Source organism: Paramisgurnus dabryanus, chromosome 4, assembly GCF_030506205.2.
Source record: "Paramisgurnus dabryanus chromosome 4, PD_genome_1.1, whole genome shotgun sequence".
Lineage (NCBI taxonomy): Eukaryota > Metazoa > Chordata > Actinopteri > Cypriniformes > Cobitidae > Paramisgurnus > Paramisgurnus dabryanus.
This window is the reverse complement of record NC_133340.1, coordinates 40,461,600-40,478,192: the sequence shown is the minus strand read 5'-3', so window position 1 is coordinate 40,478,192 and position 16,593 is coordinate 40,461,600. Positions and strand designations below refer to the sequence as shown.

Sequence of the window (16,593 nt, the reverse complement as noted above, 5' to 3'; positions counted from 1 at the left end):
TATCAGCTTGAATCAGTCGGCCCATTCTCCTCTGACCTCTAGCATCAACAAGGCATTTTTGCCCACAGAACTGCCGCATACTGGATGTTTTTTCCTTTTCACACAATTTTTGTAAATTCTAGAAATGGTTGTGTGTGAAAATTCCAGTAACTGAGCAGATTGTGAAATACTCAGACCGGCCTGTCTGGCACCAACCACCATGCCACGCTTAAAATTGCTTAAATCACCTTTTTTTCCCATTCTGACATTCAGTTTGGAGTTCAGGAGATTGTCTTGACCAGGACCACACCCCTAAATGCATTGAAGCAACTGCCATGTGATCGGTTGATTAGATAATTGCATTAATGAGAAATTGAATAGGTGTTCCTAATAATCCTTTAGGCGAGTGTATATGCTGTGTCTTCTGTGAATTACAAAACAAGACCTATAGGCACAATATTAGGCACTGGCAGCCTCATTCACCATTAATCTAAACCCTGTCCGGGAAACCACCCCATAAAGGGAATTAAGATTACTAGAAAGTCTCAGGTTCAAAAGAATACGGTTGAGTAAATAATGATATATTTATTTGATACCATAGCTTTCAGTTGGACCAGTGTGTGTTTTTGATATTGGAGAAGTGACCTGAGGTCAGACTTAAAGATAATTATAGATAATTTATTATAGCATGTTAAAATTGCCACTTTGTAGGTGTGAGCAAAAATGTGCTGGTTTGGGTGTGTCCTTTAAAATGCAAATGAGCTGATCTCTGCACTTAATGGCAGTGTTGTGGTTAGATCAGAGTGCAGATCAGGGGGCAGTATTATTATCCCCTTCTGACATCACAGGGGGAGACAAATTTCAATGCCCTTTTTTTTCACATGTTTGCAGAGAATGGTTTACCGAAACTAAGTTACTGGGTTGTTCTTTCTCACATTTTCTAGGTTGATAAAAGCACTGGGGACCTACTTATAGCACTTAAACATGGAAAAAGTCAGATTTATATGATATGTCCCCTTTAATCACCAAACCCAAATCAACATTTGTGGCACCATCTGGAGAACATGGTGGGGAACAATTTTAAACTTCCTGAGCTTATTTTTCTCTATGACAATTATGACCTCTTATCAGATTATTTGATAAGTGTCCCATTAAGATGCTCACCCCAACAATTTAAACAATTTCCTCCAAAAGGCTTTACGGCTAAATCTATTCCCAATCTTTGTAGGAGCTTTGGAAAAATCATGACCTTCCAATTAAATGCTTTTATTATTTACTCCTGCCTTTGGAATCACATTTATTATGTGTCTAAAGTTACTAGAACATGCCCTTTTCTTAATTTATTATTAGGATTTCTGCGATAATTATCATTATTTACATTATTACACAAAAATATAAATGTCTTTTAATAACATATAACATTACATTTACACATGATTAAACCAAATAGCAATGCTAGTGAAATTTGAAAGTCTTTTCTTTAAACCTAAGCTTAGTGTGATACAAGACTTTAAATCTGTGGTCACTATAATTTCAGTCTAGACATACTGGTATCAGAAGATGACCATTTTTATTTTTGGGTGAACTACTGCTTTAATCCAGTATTAGGACTTGTGAAGAACAGAGCTAAAGTGAAAAGAACAGAAAAAAGGTCAAGTTGTGGAAGAGACCATTATACATTTATTACGGAGTCACCCTTTGTAATCCAAAAACTGGGAATAGGTGTCAGAGACAAAGGGAAAAAAGTAATTTGCACTACTTAGTAAAGCATTACTAATCATATCTCTGATAAAAAAAATGTACAAATGTTTGTTAAAAATTTTTATATCAAGCCTTCAAATGATTTTGGTTACAGATATTATACATATGAACTACAACATGTTAAATGATACAATTGTAATTTTTTTAATGGTAAGAATTAAAACAACCAATAAACAAAAAGCATAGGAACTCATGAGCTCTCTTACCGGTTTCGCAAAAGAATACGGGGAAAAACATAAATAGTAAAACTGAGGTAACTGCTATTGTACCAAGCAGGGAAAAAAACTCCTATAACACAGTATGACAACGGTTAAGTAATGTAATGCACATTTGTTTGCGAAGAATAATTCATAACGTTGCGGTGGTTATGAATTGGACTTATGACACTAGAGCAGACAACACTGGAGAATGGTTTAAAGGCATCTCTCATTAAGACAATGCAGGCTCTGAGACTACACCACACAACTATAACATTTCTACACCCGTCACAGATCCTACATAATGTGACACAGTGGCAGTTATAACCATTCATAATGATAGTAATGCATGATATATAATCATCACGCACACACATTCTCGAACACCCCTCTGGGTCATGATTGCGTATCTCGGTCATTTATTATAAAGTAACGCACGTGGCTGTGAATGTTTATAAAGGACTTATGAAGGGATGTGCTGGAAGGCTGTTTTGAAAAGAATTGCTAAATGCATAGAGAGGAAAACAACAGAATAAAGATCCAAAAGTGTTTCAGGGAAGCAAGAATAAGAAAGACGAGAATGTAAATGCAGTCTCTCTCTCTCGGATTTCTAGTTAAGGGTTTGTGTGCATCGCCCTCTTTGTTCAGCAGTCCGTGTGCTTCTCCCTTGCAAAGAAACAGAAATGCTACAATATAATACCCTTTCAAATAGCACACACAGCCCTGGACTGTGGAACCTAAAGGCATAAAAAACAAAATTACCCAAATAAAAAAAAAGTTATTTCTGCTTGTGCTGTGCAGGCGGTCCTTGCCACAAGAATCAATTACAAATGTGAAAGATAAAACTTCAACTTGGCCTTCATTATAAAAAAATGAATGACCTAAGACTAAAACTGAGCTTTATTTTGTGTTTAGGACGCCACCCTGGTGTACTAAGCGAGTCAAGCAAAGAGATGACAGAACCCAAAGTGAAGATATTTTTTGACCACTAAGAGTATGAAATGTTTCTGATTTTTGTATGTGGCAGAAAAATTGGAAAAAAGTCAGGTGGCTAAAGCAAACTAAAAAATAAATTCTGTAACAGGATAAACTGAGTGGATGGACAGAGAAAAAAACATCCAAAAATATTCACTGCCCCTCTAAACCAATCACAAATCATGTCAGTGCGCATCCTCAGCCAATCACAGATGAGAATAAAAATGAAAGCAACAAGCCAGTGTTCTGTACCACACATATGGGATAAATAACACACAACTCTCTAATATACATACACACACACACACACGCTTTCTCTTTCGCACACACCTCACAGTATTCCAATTCTCTACAGACTGCTAAATCATAATTGAGTGAGACCCACCCAAAAGCCCCTCTTCATGTATACATAAATGAATCTTTTGCAATCTTCTTATGTTTGGGGAGGGGGAGACTTTAATAATTTTTCGTTTTTTAAAAAAAATTACGTGGTAATTTGTCCCTCTATATTGTTACATACATACATATTTATATATAGCTATATTTGTTGGTAAAATATAAAAGTCCATGCTCACGATATTAACCTTCGTAAAGACCACCACACCAAAGTGTGCTCACATAGCTGGGAATGTTAATGCACATACACACACACACGACTGAAACATACCAACCCCAACCCTCAAAGGGTAAAACTATATGTATATATATATATATATTCAGATATATATATATTGAAACAAAAAACAATATCAGAAGAAGAAGAACATAACCAGAATGATAAACCGTAATCTTTGGACGTCCACACAAAGAATTAGTGATCAAACAAACAAGGACGTGTGTGTGTCTAAGTTTTCTAAAAAAAAAAAAAAAAAAAAAATAAGAGTATTAAAAAACATTTTGATACAAGTTCATGATTCTTTTGCAGCAGTATTTGTGCGAGTCGTAGTTATGCACGTGGAAGTTAACAAAGTAACAGTAGGACAACGAGCGAAGCGTTTAGTGGTGTGCATGTGCGTGTATGTGAACGGCATCACTCAGAATCCCGCTGGACTTCAGAGGCATCTGCTCGGCATATGGGACAGGTTCTGTTAGCCTAAAAGACAGAATGAAGTTGATCGTCAAATAGGTTTAAGACACATATAAACAATGATTTGGTTTAATTCAATAAAATTATTATTTTTTTTACAATTGATCATTATTTCAAAGCAGATTTACATGAAGAATAATCATTGACTTTTCTAGAATGTGATGCAAAGTAATTTATTTCTGCTTTTTTTATCATGATTTTTTTCAGTTATATTTATATATTATATTATATTATATTATAATTATAACCAATAAGTAAAATTATTAAAATTTTATACTTTGAAAATAGCAGAAAAAATAAATAAATAGTGATGCATAACGATTAATCGTGAATAATCTATAGCAGAATAAAAGTTTTTGTTTACATCTTATGGGTGTGTGAACTATGATTAATAATTATGTATATATAAATTATTAGCCAGGATTAATGATGATACGGAGGGATTTGACAAATCTTGGGGACGAATTTTTGACTGAGATTTATTGATTCTTTTGACGAAATCTATTATTTTGTGGGGTTACATATATAGGCACTTTATAATTTGATTTTATTGTATCTTTTGTTATGTTTGTCTGTAGCGATTATTGATGACTGGCCAAAAATGTAAATGTGAATTAATCGTGTTTTAAAGCTGTCTTTTTTTTCTCTTTAAATGTTGTTTTAATGGTTTTTTGTTTGTTAAAAATGTTGAAAATAAATAAAGACTTCAATTACAAAAAAAATAAAATAATTATGTATATATAAATATGCACACATGCATGTATAATTTTAAGAAAGAATGTATATTTATATATTAAGTATTTATATACAATATAAATGATACATACTGTAAATATACAAATGTATATACACACGTAAACATTTCTTAACTATATACATACATACATACATACATACATACATACATGCGTGTGTGCATTTATATATAAAAAGTTATTATACACAGTTCACACACACATATATATGATGTAAACAATTTTTTTTATTCTGCTATAGATTAATCACGATTAATCGTTATGCATCCCTTACACCAAATGTACCTGCAATTACATAATCGCTCATGTACAGTTTGCTTACCTTGAGCCATTTATCGACACACTTGGCATGGAATTCGTGATTACAGGGCAGTACTCTTAACAACTGACGGGACTCAAAATCACACATGCACACCACACACCTGTAGGGAAAGGGACAAAAGCATTATGGTTCATCCTTCCAGGGTTACACTATAATTTATGGGAACCATCGTCAAATAAACGCTCCAAAATCAACCAAATAAACTGCTATATGCATGTTTGCTCGAGTGTTTTACTCACAATGTCTGCTCAGACTGATGGTTGCTGGGGTTGAATCTGTAGGAAGGCAGCTGTTCAATATCAGCTTTGGTCAAACCTCTAGGCTTTGCTTCGCCGAGACGCTCTGCTAGGTTTAACAGAGCCTGCTCAAAAAACAAACAAAAAACACACATTAAAGGTGCCAAAGAATGCATTGAAATGGTATGTTAAAGTGTACTTTATTTACATAAAGGAAATGTAAATTAAGTACAATAATGAACCAGAACGTTTTTACATATCCATTTACAAGCCTCGGATTTGTCCCTTGTATAAAAGTCTATTTTTGCCCTATTTGGAAGGGTCATGAATAATAATGTTGAACTCTGCTCTGAGGCTCTGATACATCGCCCATGACGATCACCCGTTTTTAAACTACTGGGCGATAGCAGTTTGAAAAATTGCATATATCGAACGACAACGATTATTGGTCAATATATCAACTTTTGCAACAATTAACATTTATGCATTTGGCAAATGCTTATCCAATTTCAAAGTGCCTTACATTTTATAACAATATGCATTTCACAGGAATCCAACCCACAACACCCTAAATTTGCATTTAAGGTAAAGCAAAGCCAAGCAAGTAGCTGTATTCACTTAATGCAAATTCGCGCATTACGCATGAGTTCTCACCTCATAATTCTCGACCTCTCCATCATCTACATCCAACTCCAAGCTAATGGTTGGACCCACTGCTGTTGGCTGGACTGGAAGAACAGATCTGTTCAGACATAAACAACATGAAACCGTTACAAAACAGCTCATAGGCCCCCATAGCTCTCTATTCTGGTGTATGCGTGCAGGTGTAACTCACAGGAAGTAGGGCAGCAAACTTGGGTGATAAGGAGGTGGAGGGACGGGCTGCTGAGAGCGGTAGCGTCGCCCCGTGATTCGCCGAGGCATGAAGTGGGGATACGGCTAAAGGGAACGAGAACGCATTAGGCAAAGAACAAAAGCTTTACCACCTTAAAAACGTACAAAATATAAAAAGCACTCACCATGCTGAACAGCTCCTGCGGCAGGGGTTCGTGGGAGAGGAACTGCAGCGGGGTGGATGGAGGCAGAGGGCTGGGATGCCCTGAGTGAGGGTAGTTAAATCCTCCACCTACAGACAGGTGTTCCCCTAACAACTCCACTTCATTCTCTATTCTCTGCAGCGGCTGTACACAGAAACACACACATTTAGTGATATTAAAACAGATCTACAATCACAAACCTTAAACATTAAGTGTGATGGTAAATAAGTAAACTAGTCATCTACACACATTATTTGGAGTATATGTGACCTCACATACTTTCTGCGTTTCTAACCTATGACTCAATGCATTTGGATTCATTGGATTGCTTTATTACAGACATTTGCAAGTTTTCAACAAAGTTTTCACTCTGCGTGTGCGTCTACTTACAGATCTGGACTGTTGCGTCTGGAAGGGTAAGAACTGTCCGGGTGGAGCGAGGTGGGGCGGGTGATGTGAGAGATGAGGAGGATGAAGGAGAAAGGTTGGATCGCTGGAGAGAAGGGAGGGAAATGGGTACGGCATGGGCAAATGCTGCACAGAACACGCCGGCAACATCTGAAGATCAGACAAAGAAGACATTTCAAACCATTAGACAACAAACATTAAGTAAGATGTAATCCATTAGTAAAATTATAACAAAGCAACAGCATATAATTTATTTTATAATTTTTTGAATAATACAAATTTTCCACATCTATTACATTAGAGCAGCACATGTTTGTATCAATAACATACATGACAATATAAGTTGTCATGCATTGCATCACTTCCTTAGGACTTTACACCGCTAGGTGGCAGCAGACTCAAACACATGATATTTAAACTACCAATTGGATGCTTTCCCTCTCTGGTATGGGATAAGTGTACTTACTGGAGGCGGTACACTACAGATTGGATAGTGTTGCTGTCCACTGAAGACCACCGAACATGCAGGCACCTGCTGCTGAGAGGAGCATGCTGGGAGATGCTGTCCCGTACAGAGAGGAGCTGGCAGACCGTGGGGCGGCATTGGAGATACTGTATACGAAACCGGCACAGTACCCTGAGGGAGCTAACACACGCACAAACAAATCTATAAACGGAGTCTACCACAAAAAAATTTGCATACATGCATAATACAATACAGCAATTCTCAATCATGTGACGTACCCCCAGGGTAGAAACCCAAATTACTTTTCTAAAAAAAAAAAAAAAAAACTATTGGCTCAAAACAAGTACAAACTTTCTTTAAAATAATTTCTGCAAAAAGATCAACTTACGGATGTGGAACAGTATGTGTGCGATAAATTTTTTTTTTTTCTGGCCACTTCAAAATGGCCACTCAAAGGGAGTTGACCCAAAAACAAACTCTGTCATCATTTACACACCCTCAAGTTGCTAAAAACCTGTTTAAATGTATGTAACCAAATCGTTTTTGAGCACCATTGACTTCCATGCATTCATTTTTTCTACTATGAAAGTTAATGGTGCTTCTGCCTCCTGCTTGATTACAAAAATCTTCCTTTGTGTTCAGCAGAACAAAGAAATGTATACAGATTTTAATCAACTTGAGAGTGAGAAGGGGAATTTAAATCCTGCCCCAAATCTCTAACCTGTTCGTGGAGGTCCATCATCATGGCGCCCTGCTGCGGCGGGTGCAATAGCCGAGACGAGAGTGTAGGGGGGTGGAAGGCCCGGGGCTCATCGAGGCCTGGTGGAGGGTGAGATGGCGGCTGGCCGTATGGATGAAGAGAATGCGGGTGAGGAGGGTGACGGTAGTTTTCGTCCTGCCCCCCACCGGGGGAACCGTGAGGGGGGTGGTGCCGAGATAAACGCTCTCGTCTGCCGCGCTGACGCCTCACTGGAGGACTGCACAGAGGATGTCACGTTTAAAAACAAACACTACAAAAAAAGACTAAACATTACTGCTGATGAAACAATACAACATATAAGAATTCCGTAACAAACAAAAATAATCAGATTATTTATTAAAATAATTAACACGGTTAAACATTTTGGACAAAGAATAATTTGATAAAATTGATTAAAAAAATTGATAATTTTCACTGTTTAAAAAAAAAAAGTGTGTCTACAAGAACTGCGCTACAAGTCCTAGCAGTTTTAATTAAAACTATACCTGCGCCTGTGCCGTGCAGGTGTGTGGCAGCGTTCGGGGTGGTAGTGTGGGTGGGGATAAGGGTGTGGCCTGCGACTGGGTGGAAGCTCCCATGGTCTGATAGGTGGAGAGGGTGTGGATGGAGGGGCCGAGGTAAACTCCAAAACAGATTGCTGGGAAAGACGCTGTCTCTTCGGACTGGGAGAGTCGTCCGTCTGAGGAAGAAAGCATTGTAAATCAATCATTTACTCAAATGCAATAACAAACCACACATATTCACAACTGCATAAATGCTAAGTACGTACTTGCTACAAATGCCTGCTATCAAGACTTGAACTTAAAGGAACAGTACACCCCCCAAAAAAAAAAATCTGAGGGTACGAGATTTCAGTTTGGACACTGCAAAAAATTATTTAAGAAATTTTTTTTTTATTTTTGTCTGGTTTTCAATAAAAATATCTAAAAATTCTTAAATTAAGTTGCTTTTTCTTGATGAGCAAAACGACCCAAGAAAATAAGTCTAGTTTTTAGACCAAAAATATCAAATTAAAGTGATTTTGTGCATGAAACTAAATCTGAATTTTTCTTGAATTTATTGTTTAAGATTTTTTGCTTACCCCATTTACATTATTTTTTGCTTGTTTTATGCACAAAATCACTTAAAATTTGATATTTTTGGTCTAAAAACTAGACTTATTTTCTTGGGTTGTTTTGCTCATCAAGAAAAAGCATCTTAATTTAAGAATATTTAGATTTTTTTTACTGAAAACAAGACAAAAACTTCGACTTTTTTCTTGAAAATCATTTTTTGCCGTGCATAAGCATGTTTGATTTTGTTGTACACAAAGCAGGCTTGGACATTCAGCAAAACATCAACTTGTGTGTCAATCATATTGTATTTTTAAACGACAATGACAAAAAACATTTGGTGAGCTTTCTATAAAAAGTCCTCTATAGGATAACCCTTTAATAAAAAAAGCAGACAGACACATCTACATTTTAAACGTAGCTAGGCTAGCTGAGTATTCAGAGCACAAGCAACTATTGTGCCTGGTGGCATTAGTGGCATTTCCTGTGTGTGATATCACTGCCTCTGTGTTGGCTAAGGCAGAGCAACTTCCCGAAAGTTTGAGAAAACCCACAGCTTGTTCCTTAACACTCACGCTCGGTCAGTGTTACAAAGGCAAACGAAACGTGACGTCAGTGGCTTTAAAACAAACGTGCAGGAGTATGTGAGTCAGTATGCGTCACGAAAACAAGCGTGCACCCAGGAGTATCTGAACACCTCATATCGGCTTCATCTAACACTGGCCCTTTACTGGAAGTCCTGAACACACATGCTTACTCAGGCGAGACAACACGCACATTTTACACATTTTGAGTTATTCAAAACTCTTTGCGTACAGTTGGAAAGGATCGGTTTACGAGGGGGAGGAACGAATAAAGTGCTTTGGCAAATCGGCTATGGGTGAGTAATAAGTTAGGGAGTGTGCACACCAAAGCTTTTAAACGCATGTGAAAACGCCAGGCGCTAGCTTTTGTCAGCTGAGCGCTTTGGTTGCTGTGAAACTTCAGCTTCATCAGTTGTTGAGAACTGTGTGAGAACTGACATTGCACTGCAAAAAAATTACTTCGTATTTTTGTCTTGTTTTCAGTAAAAATATCTAAAAATTCTTAAATTAAGATGCATTTTCTTGATGAGAAAAATGACCTAGGAAAATAAGTTAGTTTTTAAATAAGTGCTTAAAAACAAGCAAAAAAAATCTGCCAATGGAAAAAGAATAAAATTATTAAGTGTTCATGAAAAAAGTAAACTTATTGCATTGGCAGATTTTTTTGCTTGTTTTAAGCACTAATTTACTTCAAGTTCATATTTTTTGTCTAAAAACTAGACATATTTTCCTAGGTCATTTTGCTGATCAAGAAAATACATCTTAATTTAGGAATTTTTAGATATTTTTACAGAAAACAAGACCAAAATAGTAAGAAAGTCATTTTTTGCTGTGTGTTGAGCTGAGCATTTCACCCAAAGTTTAATATTTTTCAACTCTCGGCGCTTAGCGTGGAAAAACCGAAGAGCGGCGACATTCAGCGCGGAAAATAAACATTTTTTAAAAACCCAGTGCTTCCATTGGAAACAATTGAAAACATACAACGGCCGCCGGTGTGCACGCCCCCTTACTCAGAGATACTTTTAAACGCAAACCCGAAACTTTTGTGACTCAAACTATAAGCATGGTTAAAACACATGCAATACGGCAAGAAACACATGCAAAAGCGGATAAAACGATGCTCGCTCACGCACGCATGCAGGCTCATAGTGGGTGGCAAAAGGAGCTCATACAAAACAGGGTTAAGCCAAGTGTGGAGATACAGACAGCAGCCGCTGCCACCAGTGTGTGTGCATATGTGTGTGTGTGTTTGCGCGCATGTGTGTGTGGAATCAGTAACAGGAAACAGCTGGGAGGCAGACTAGACATATCTGCATGCAGATTCGAATCAGGTTTATTTAAATGTAACAGATACAAAGCAGCATATATTCCCTCAGTCTCAATTTTCATGAAGTACCAGTCATTTTGGCTCTTTAAGTCTTCAAGCATACACCTCTTGTTTACGTCTTTCCTATGTGTGTGAGGTGAGATCTTGCTAAGTGACTCCCGAGTCAGCTGCCTGATCCTAACCAAAACAATGACGGCATCAGCCTATGCCATGTACATGATTCCCCCTCTCTAAAGACACAAAACATAAGATTATATACATGAATAAAGATGAAGAGAGAAAAGATGGCGGCACAGGATCAAAAAAGGGGGAGAGCAAGAACACCACCACTCAAAACAAGCACCAACCAATAAATTGTTAAAGGTTTTATATACATTTTATTATGCTTCTAATGCACATGGCACATGTTGAAAGTCCCATCTTGGTCTATAATGCAAAAAATGACTTACTTAATATTTTTTGTCCTGTTTTCAGTAAAAATATCAAAAAATTCAAAATTTAAGATGACCAAAACCACCCAAGAAAATAAGTCTAGTTTTTAGACCAAAAATATCAAATTTAAGCGATTTTGTGCATAAAACAAGCAAAAAAGTCTCCCAATGAGGTTAGCTCATTTTTCTTGAATTTTCCTTGAATTTAGTGTTTAAGAAAAATATTCAAGAATTTTTTGCTTACCCCACTGACAGATTTTTTTTGCTTGTTTTATGCACAAAATCACTTAAATTTGATATTTTTGGTCTAAAAACTAGACTTATTTTCTTGGGCCACTTTGCTCATCATGAAAAGCATCTTAATATAAGATTTTAGTAATTAGATATTTTTACTGAAAACAAGACAAATACTAAGAATTTTCTTCTTGAAATTCATTGTTTGTAGTGTATGTTTAGTTTTTAGACAAAAATATAAAATTTAAGGGAATGTGTGCTTAAAAATCTTTTTTTTAATTTTTGTCTTGAATTACGTGTTAAGTAAACTTATTTCAAGAAAATGTTTCTTATTCCATTGGCAGATTCTTTTGCTTATTTTAAGAACAAACTTGCTTAAATTTTATATTTTTTGTCTAAAAACTAGACATATTTAGGTAATTTTGCTCACCAAAAAAATACATCTTAATTTAAGATTTTTTTGAGATTTTTTCCTGAAAACAAGACAAAAAATCCTAAGAAAGTCATTTTTTGCAGTCTAGACTTGCTATCAAGAAGCATTTTGTTGATAGACATAGCAGGGACATTTTAATGACGTGAATTATAATTAAACTGAAAAGCTAATGCATTAACTTTGCCAGCCCTGGACTTTAGTGAACAAACCACATGGGGGTGCAGAATTTCATTAAAGCAGGGCCTGAGGAAGTTGAAAATGTCATTTTCACTACTGCATGGTTTTAACACCCCCACCCTAAAATTAGAAATTAAAACTGAAAGTGTGATATAATGCCTTTCCTTTTCTGATAGGCATAGTGTCACAAAAGCATGACAACTTCATAATGAACATGCTGGATCTATCAATAGTAAACCAGTCTGCGGTTTGACGGCACTTGTGCATAAGTGCAAACATGCGTAATGGGCAACTCATCAAAAGTATACAAAAATGTAACCTTTAAGATTAATTTTTTTCACAACAAAATATTTTAATAAGCTACTCATAGAATTTGTAGAATTGTGCGACGCGTCATACTTTTATCAAGCAGCTTCTTCCTTAAAGTTGACATTTATTCTGTGCTTTTTCTTCATTATTAGTCATCCATTTGAAAAATAAATAAGTTTTGGTAACGAAAGACATTAATTTGCACAGGCTTTTAAGATCATGAAAAACATTTCAGTCAAGCGATACCCAAATACACGCAATCCGTTTTGGCATGCGCTGGGAGTGTGGCCTTAATATGGAGGTGTGAGGCTGTTGAGGCGCGCCACGGTGACCAGGGCAGAGGAGAGTAAGGTCTAGAGACAGATGAAAAATGGGTGGCAGACTGTGGCTGGAGGGCTGGGTGGATAGGAGGCAAAGCATAGAGTGGGAGGGAGAGGACAGCACTTATGCCCCAGGGGGCAGCAGGGTGGAGCTCGTAGGGTGAAGAGCAAAATTAAGAATTAAAAATGATGAACCATGAACAGAGCCTTGAACACAGCCTCAGGACATTTACACACAACAACTCGAAACCAGCAACTGCACACACAGACGCTCACATCTACACACATGCCGAGACAAGAAGACCCTCAAACCGTCCTATAACAGTCAACATCCAAATTCATACGTGCTATTCTAAACCAGTCCACACTCCTTTTTAACCCAAGGCTGGCTAAATATTAGACACGTTTGGTTAAAAAAAAAGGTTGGTTGTTGTTACTCAACCATAACTTAGGACAAACTTGAAAAACAACGCAGCATAAGTTTATTTAGAATCCAACACATGTTCTGTCCTATATTTACCCAGCTTTGGGTTAAAAACCACCCAGCAATTGTGTGTAGTATGATGCACAAATTCAGAATAGGAGATTTATTGCAAAGATAATAAAAACAAGCACGCACATATCTAAATGAGGAGACAACTTCTGCTGTTTTCATTTAAAGCCAATAATAAAAACTATATAAATCAGAAAGACACAATTACTTGGCATACCTGATTTAACTCATCTGCTCCTAACTGGGAGTGTAATGTAACTAAACTCTAACTGTACTAAAGCTCTTACTAAGATGAGGATTTTCTCAGCTCTATTTAGAGCAGTGTTTCTAAACCAGGGGGCCGTGGCTAAAAGAGGGGCCTCAGGATGATTAAAAATAAGCCAAAACAAGTATTAAAATAAGCCAAAACAGCGAAAATCTAGATTTAAAAGAATACACACCTGTCAAGTTATGTTGAAATTGCTAGAAACTGAGTTGGGGGCCCTTCAAATTGTCATGGCGAATAGGAGGGTCTTGAAGTGAGAAAGGTTGAGAACCCCTGACTTAGAGGGATGTTGTGTCTAGGGCTGTGACGGTGGCAGTTTTTTACCACTGCGATAGTAACGCACCAATTCACCGCGATGGTTATAGATTGTGCGCATCCACATATGTGCATGCGCACATTGATGTATATAGGTCTTATATATAATGCATTTATACATATTAAAATGTAAACGAGGACCAGATATAGAGTTGTAAACAAAAGTGCATGCTTGAATTATTTTTCTGCCGGTGAGTGCTCGTCACAGTGTCAAGCAATGCTTAGGTTACTTAGCAATGAAAGACGCTCTGGAGCACCCACGCGCTTAGAGGAGGAAGGTGCGCGGTCACGTTTTTTACGTAGTTTAAAACGCGACATCGAGTAAATGTGAAGCAACTGTGCTTGGCCATTTCGGTGGGTGCTTGAGCCAAGCCCCGGAGCACCCACGGGAATCGGCGCCTATGTGCGTGTTTGCTGTAGCACTTTCATCCATGAAACAACAAGTGAGAAACCTTTTTGGGGTTATGATGTTTCCAGCAACGCTGAAAACGCATTCTGAAGGTTTACTGGTAGCGCAGATTGATACTTTTTGCAACCTTGCATATCACCATATCACAACAATGTATAATTAAAGAAAAACAGTAAACTTTATAATTGTTAATGTTATGAAATAAGACAGTCTTGAAGAATGCGACTTGGATTGAGAAACGGCCAATATCTTGCCTCATTGTTCCGCCCCCAAGCCAGCGGTCACTGATATCAGTTGCTTTCCCTTGCAAACAGCGAATTAACTCAGAGTCTGCTGGCCCTTTGCATAAACACGAACTTGAAGACATATCACTGGGTGAGACTGTACATTATATTTTTCACAATGTGTGTCGTGCACAACACCGCAAGGCGCACTTCACCACCCCAATGGTGCGATGGCTATGACAACAATCACAGCCCTAGTTGTGTCACATTGGGTCAACTTTTGGGGACAATTTGGGCTCAGTTAGTAGAGCTCTGTGTTAGTGATGGGTTTGATTCCTAAGAAACATATGCCGATTAAAAGAACGTAACTGAATGTCCAATGCACAAATGCAAATTTTTCAATACGAAAGCCATAATAAAGGAACACACACATACTATTCTGACAAAGAGAGACAAAAACAAATTCAACACACAAACAAGTCTTACAGGCCAACGCCAAACAGAAAACTGGGTACACAACACGCACACAAACCCAGTCAGACAGGACCATTAGTATGAAATTTTAATGGAGCTGTACGTCTGCATTTGGTGAATGGGTGGGGGGTACAAAGTCAGAAACGCAAATGGGTGCAGTTTAAAAAAAAAAAAGCTGTGAGAGCTTAAGGTCCTGTTCAGAAACTACAGCTTTAGGACTCGCCATCACATGCTCAAATACCAAGCGCTCTCTGCCTGGGGGCCACACCATCCACAGGGAATAACCACTGCTATTGTGAGGGAGCTTGGCAAAGTGCTGAACAGCCAACCATCATAGCCATGCGATCCGAGAGCAGTCAGCACTGCTGTGGAGGGCTGAGGCCCACCAGGGGTGTTGTGTTCAACCATAACAGCAATCCTACCTACTGTACTGTAGGGGATTTTCAGATTCAGGTTTGCATCCTGATTCATCTTAAACTTAGCTTCTTTAGGCAAAAGTCAGTTTTTAGTGTGACCTCTCTCATTGCACGGAGCACATCTTGAACTCTCGCTCTGAATTGGCTTTCATTTAGGTTTAAAAGAGCCTGCAGATTTCCTGCTACTGCTAAAGTTTAAGGGGAGGTCAGGTCATATTAAATACCTCATTTGGTTACATTTTATTCTTTGTTTTAATACTGCTTACAATATTTCAGAATTTTCTGGTTGTATTCTAATAAAGAGACTGAGAAATGATTATATGCTCACTTTATCATTGAAGAAACAACAAATGCTTGGGTGTCCTGACGTTTGCACAGTACTGTATAGCAGCACAACGACCTATAGCAAGAAAAGCTTATAGCATACATTTTTAGTCTTTAGGCTAAATCTCCGTGTCTGGCGGTACCACTTTTAGCATAGCACAATCCATTGACTCCGATTAGACCATTAGCATTGTGTTAAGAGTTTCGAAATTGTTCCTATTGTACTTGACTCTTCTATAGTTACATCGTGTACCAAGACCTACGGAAAATTAAAGTTGCGCTTTTTTAGGCCGATATGGCTAGGAACTATACTCTCATTCTGGCATTATAATCAAGGACTTTGCTGCCGTACCATGGCTGCAGGAGCCGCAATGATTAGGCAGTGCCCGAAAGTAGCCCCCTTGGTAACTTTCAATAGCAGGGGACTATTTTCGGGCACTGCGTAATATCATTGCGCCTCCTGCAGCCATGGTACGGCAGCAAAGTCCTTGATTCTTACGCCAGAATGAGAGTACACTTCTACGCCATATCGTCATAGAAAATCGCAACTTTTACTTTTCTGTCGGTCTTAGTACACAATGTAACTACAGAAGAGTCAAGTTTTAATTAGGAATAATATGAAAACTCTTTGGTTATTTTTAAACTCTCAATGCTAATGGGCTAATCAGATTCAATGAATTATGCTAAGCTATGCTAAAAGTGGTATCGCCAGACCCGGAGATTGGCTGAATGGATTCAAAAACGGTAAAATCAAATATTTAACTCTACGGGAGCTGGAAAATGAGCATATTTTCAAAAAAAGTGGAGTGTCCCTTTAAGAAAG

General features: G+C 37.7%; 1 protein-coding gene across 1 annotated transcript in view; it reads right to left on the bottom strand.

The window, feature by feature from the left end:
- Nucleotides 1-1,635: 1,635 nt before the first annotated feature.
- rnf38 (ring finger protein 38) overlaps nt 1,636-16,593 on the bottom strand; it is a 36,696-nt gene continuing 21,738 nt past the window's right edge. The window contains exons 4-13 of the mRNA XM_065254579.2: nt 8,469-8,662; nt 7,945-8,200; nt 7,224-7,403; nt 6,740-6,907; nt 6,332-6,493; nt 6,148-6,251; nt 5,967-6,054; nt 5,316-5,437; nt 5,077-5,176; nt 1,636-4,005 (exon numbers count right to left, since the gene is read on the bottom strand). Of these exons, the coding sequence (XP_065110651.1) occupies nt 3,943-4,005; nt 5,077-5,176; nt 5,316-5,437; nt 5,967-6,054; nt 6,148-6,251; nt 6,332-6,493; nt 6,740-6,907; nt 7,224-7,403; nt 7,945-8,200; nt 8,469-8,662 (1,437 nt within the window). The 3' untranslated portion in view covers nt 1,636-3,942. The remainder of the gene's footprint in view (nt 4,006-5,076; nt 5,177-5,315; nt 5,438-5,966; nt 6,055-6,147; nt 6,252-6,331; nt 6,494-6,739; nt 6,908-7,223; nt 7,404-7,944; nt 8,201-8,468; nt 8,663-16,593) is intronic.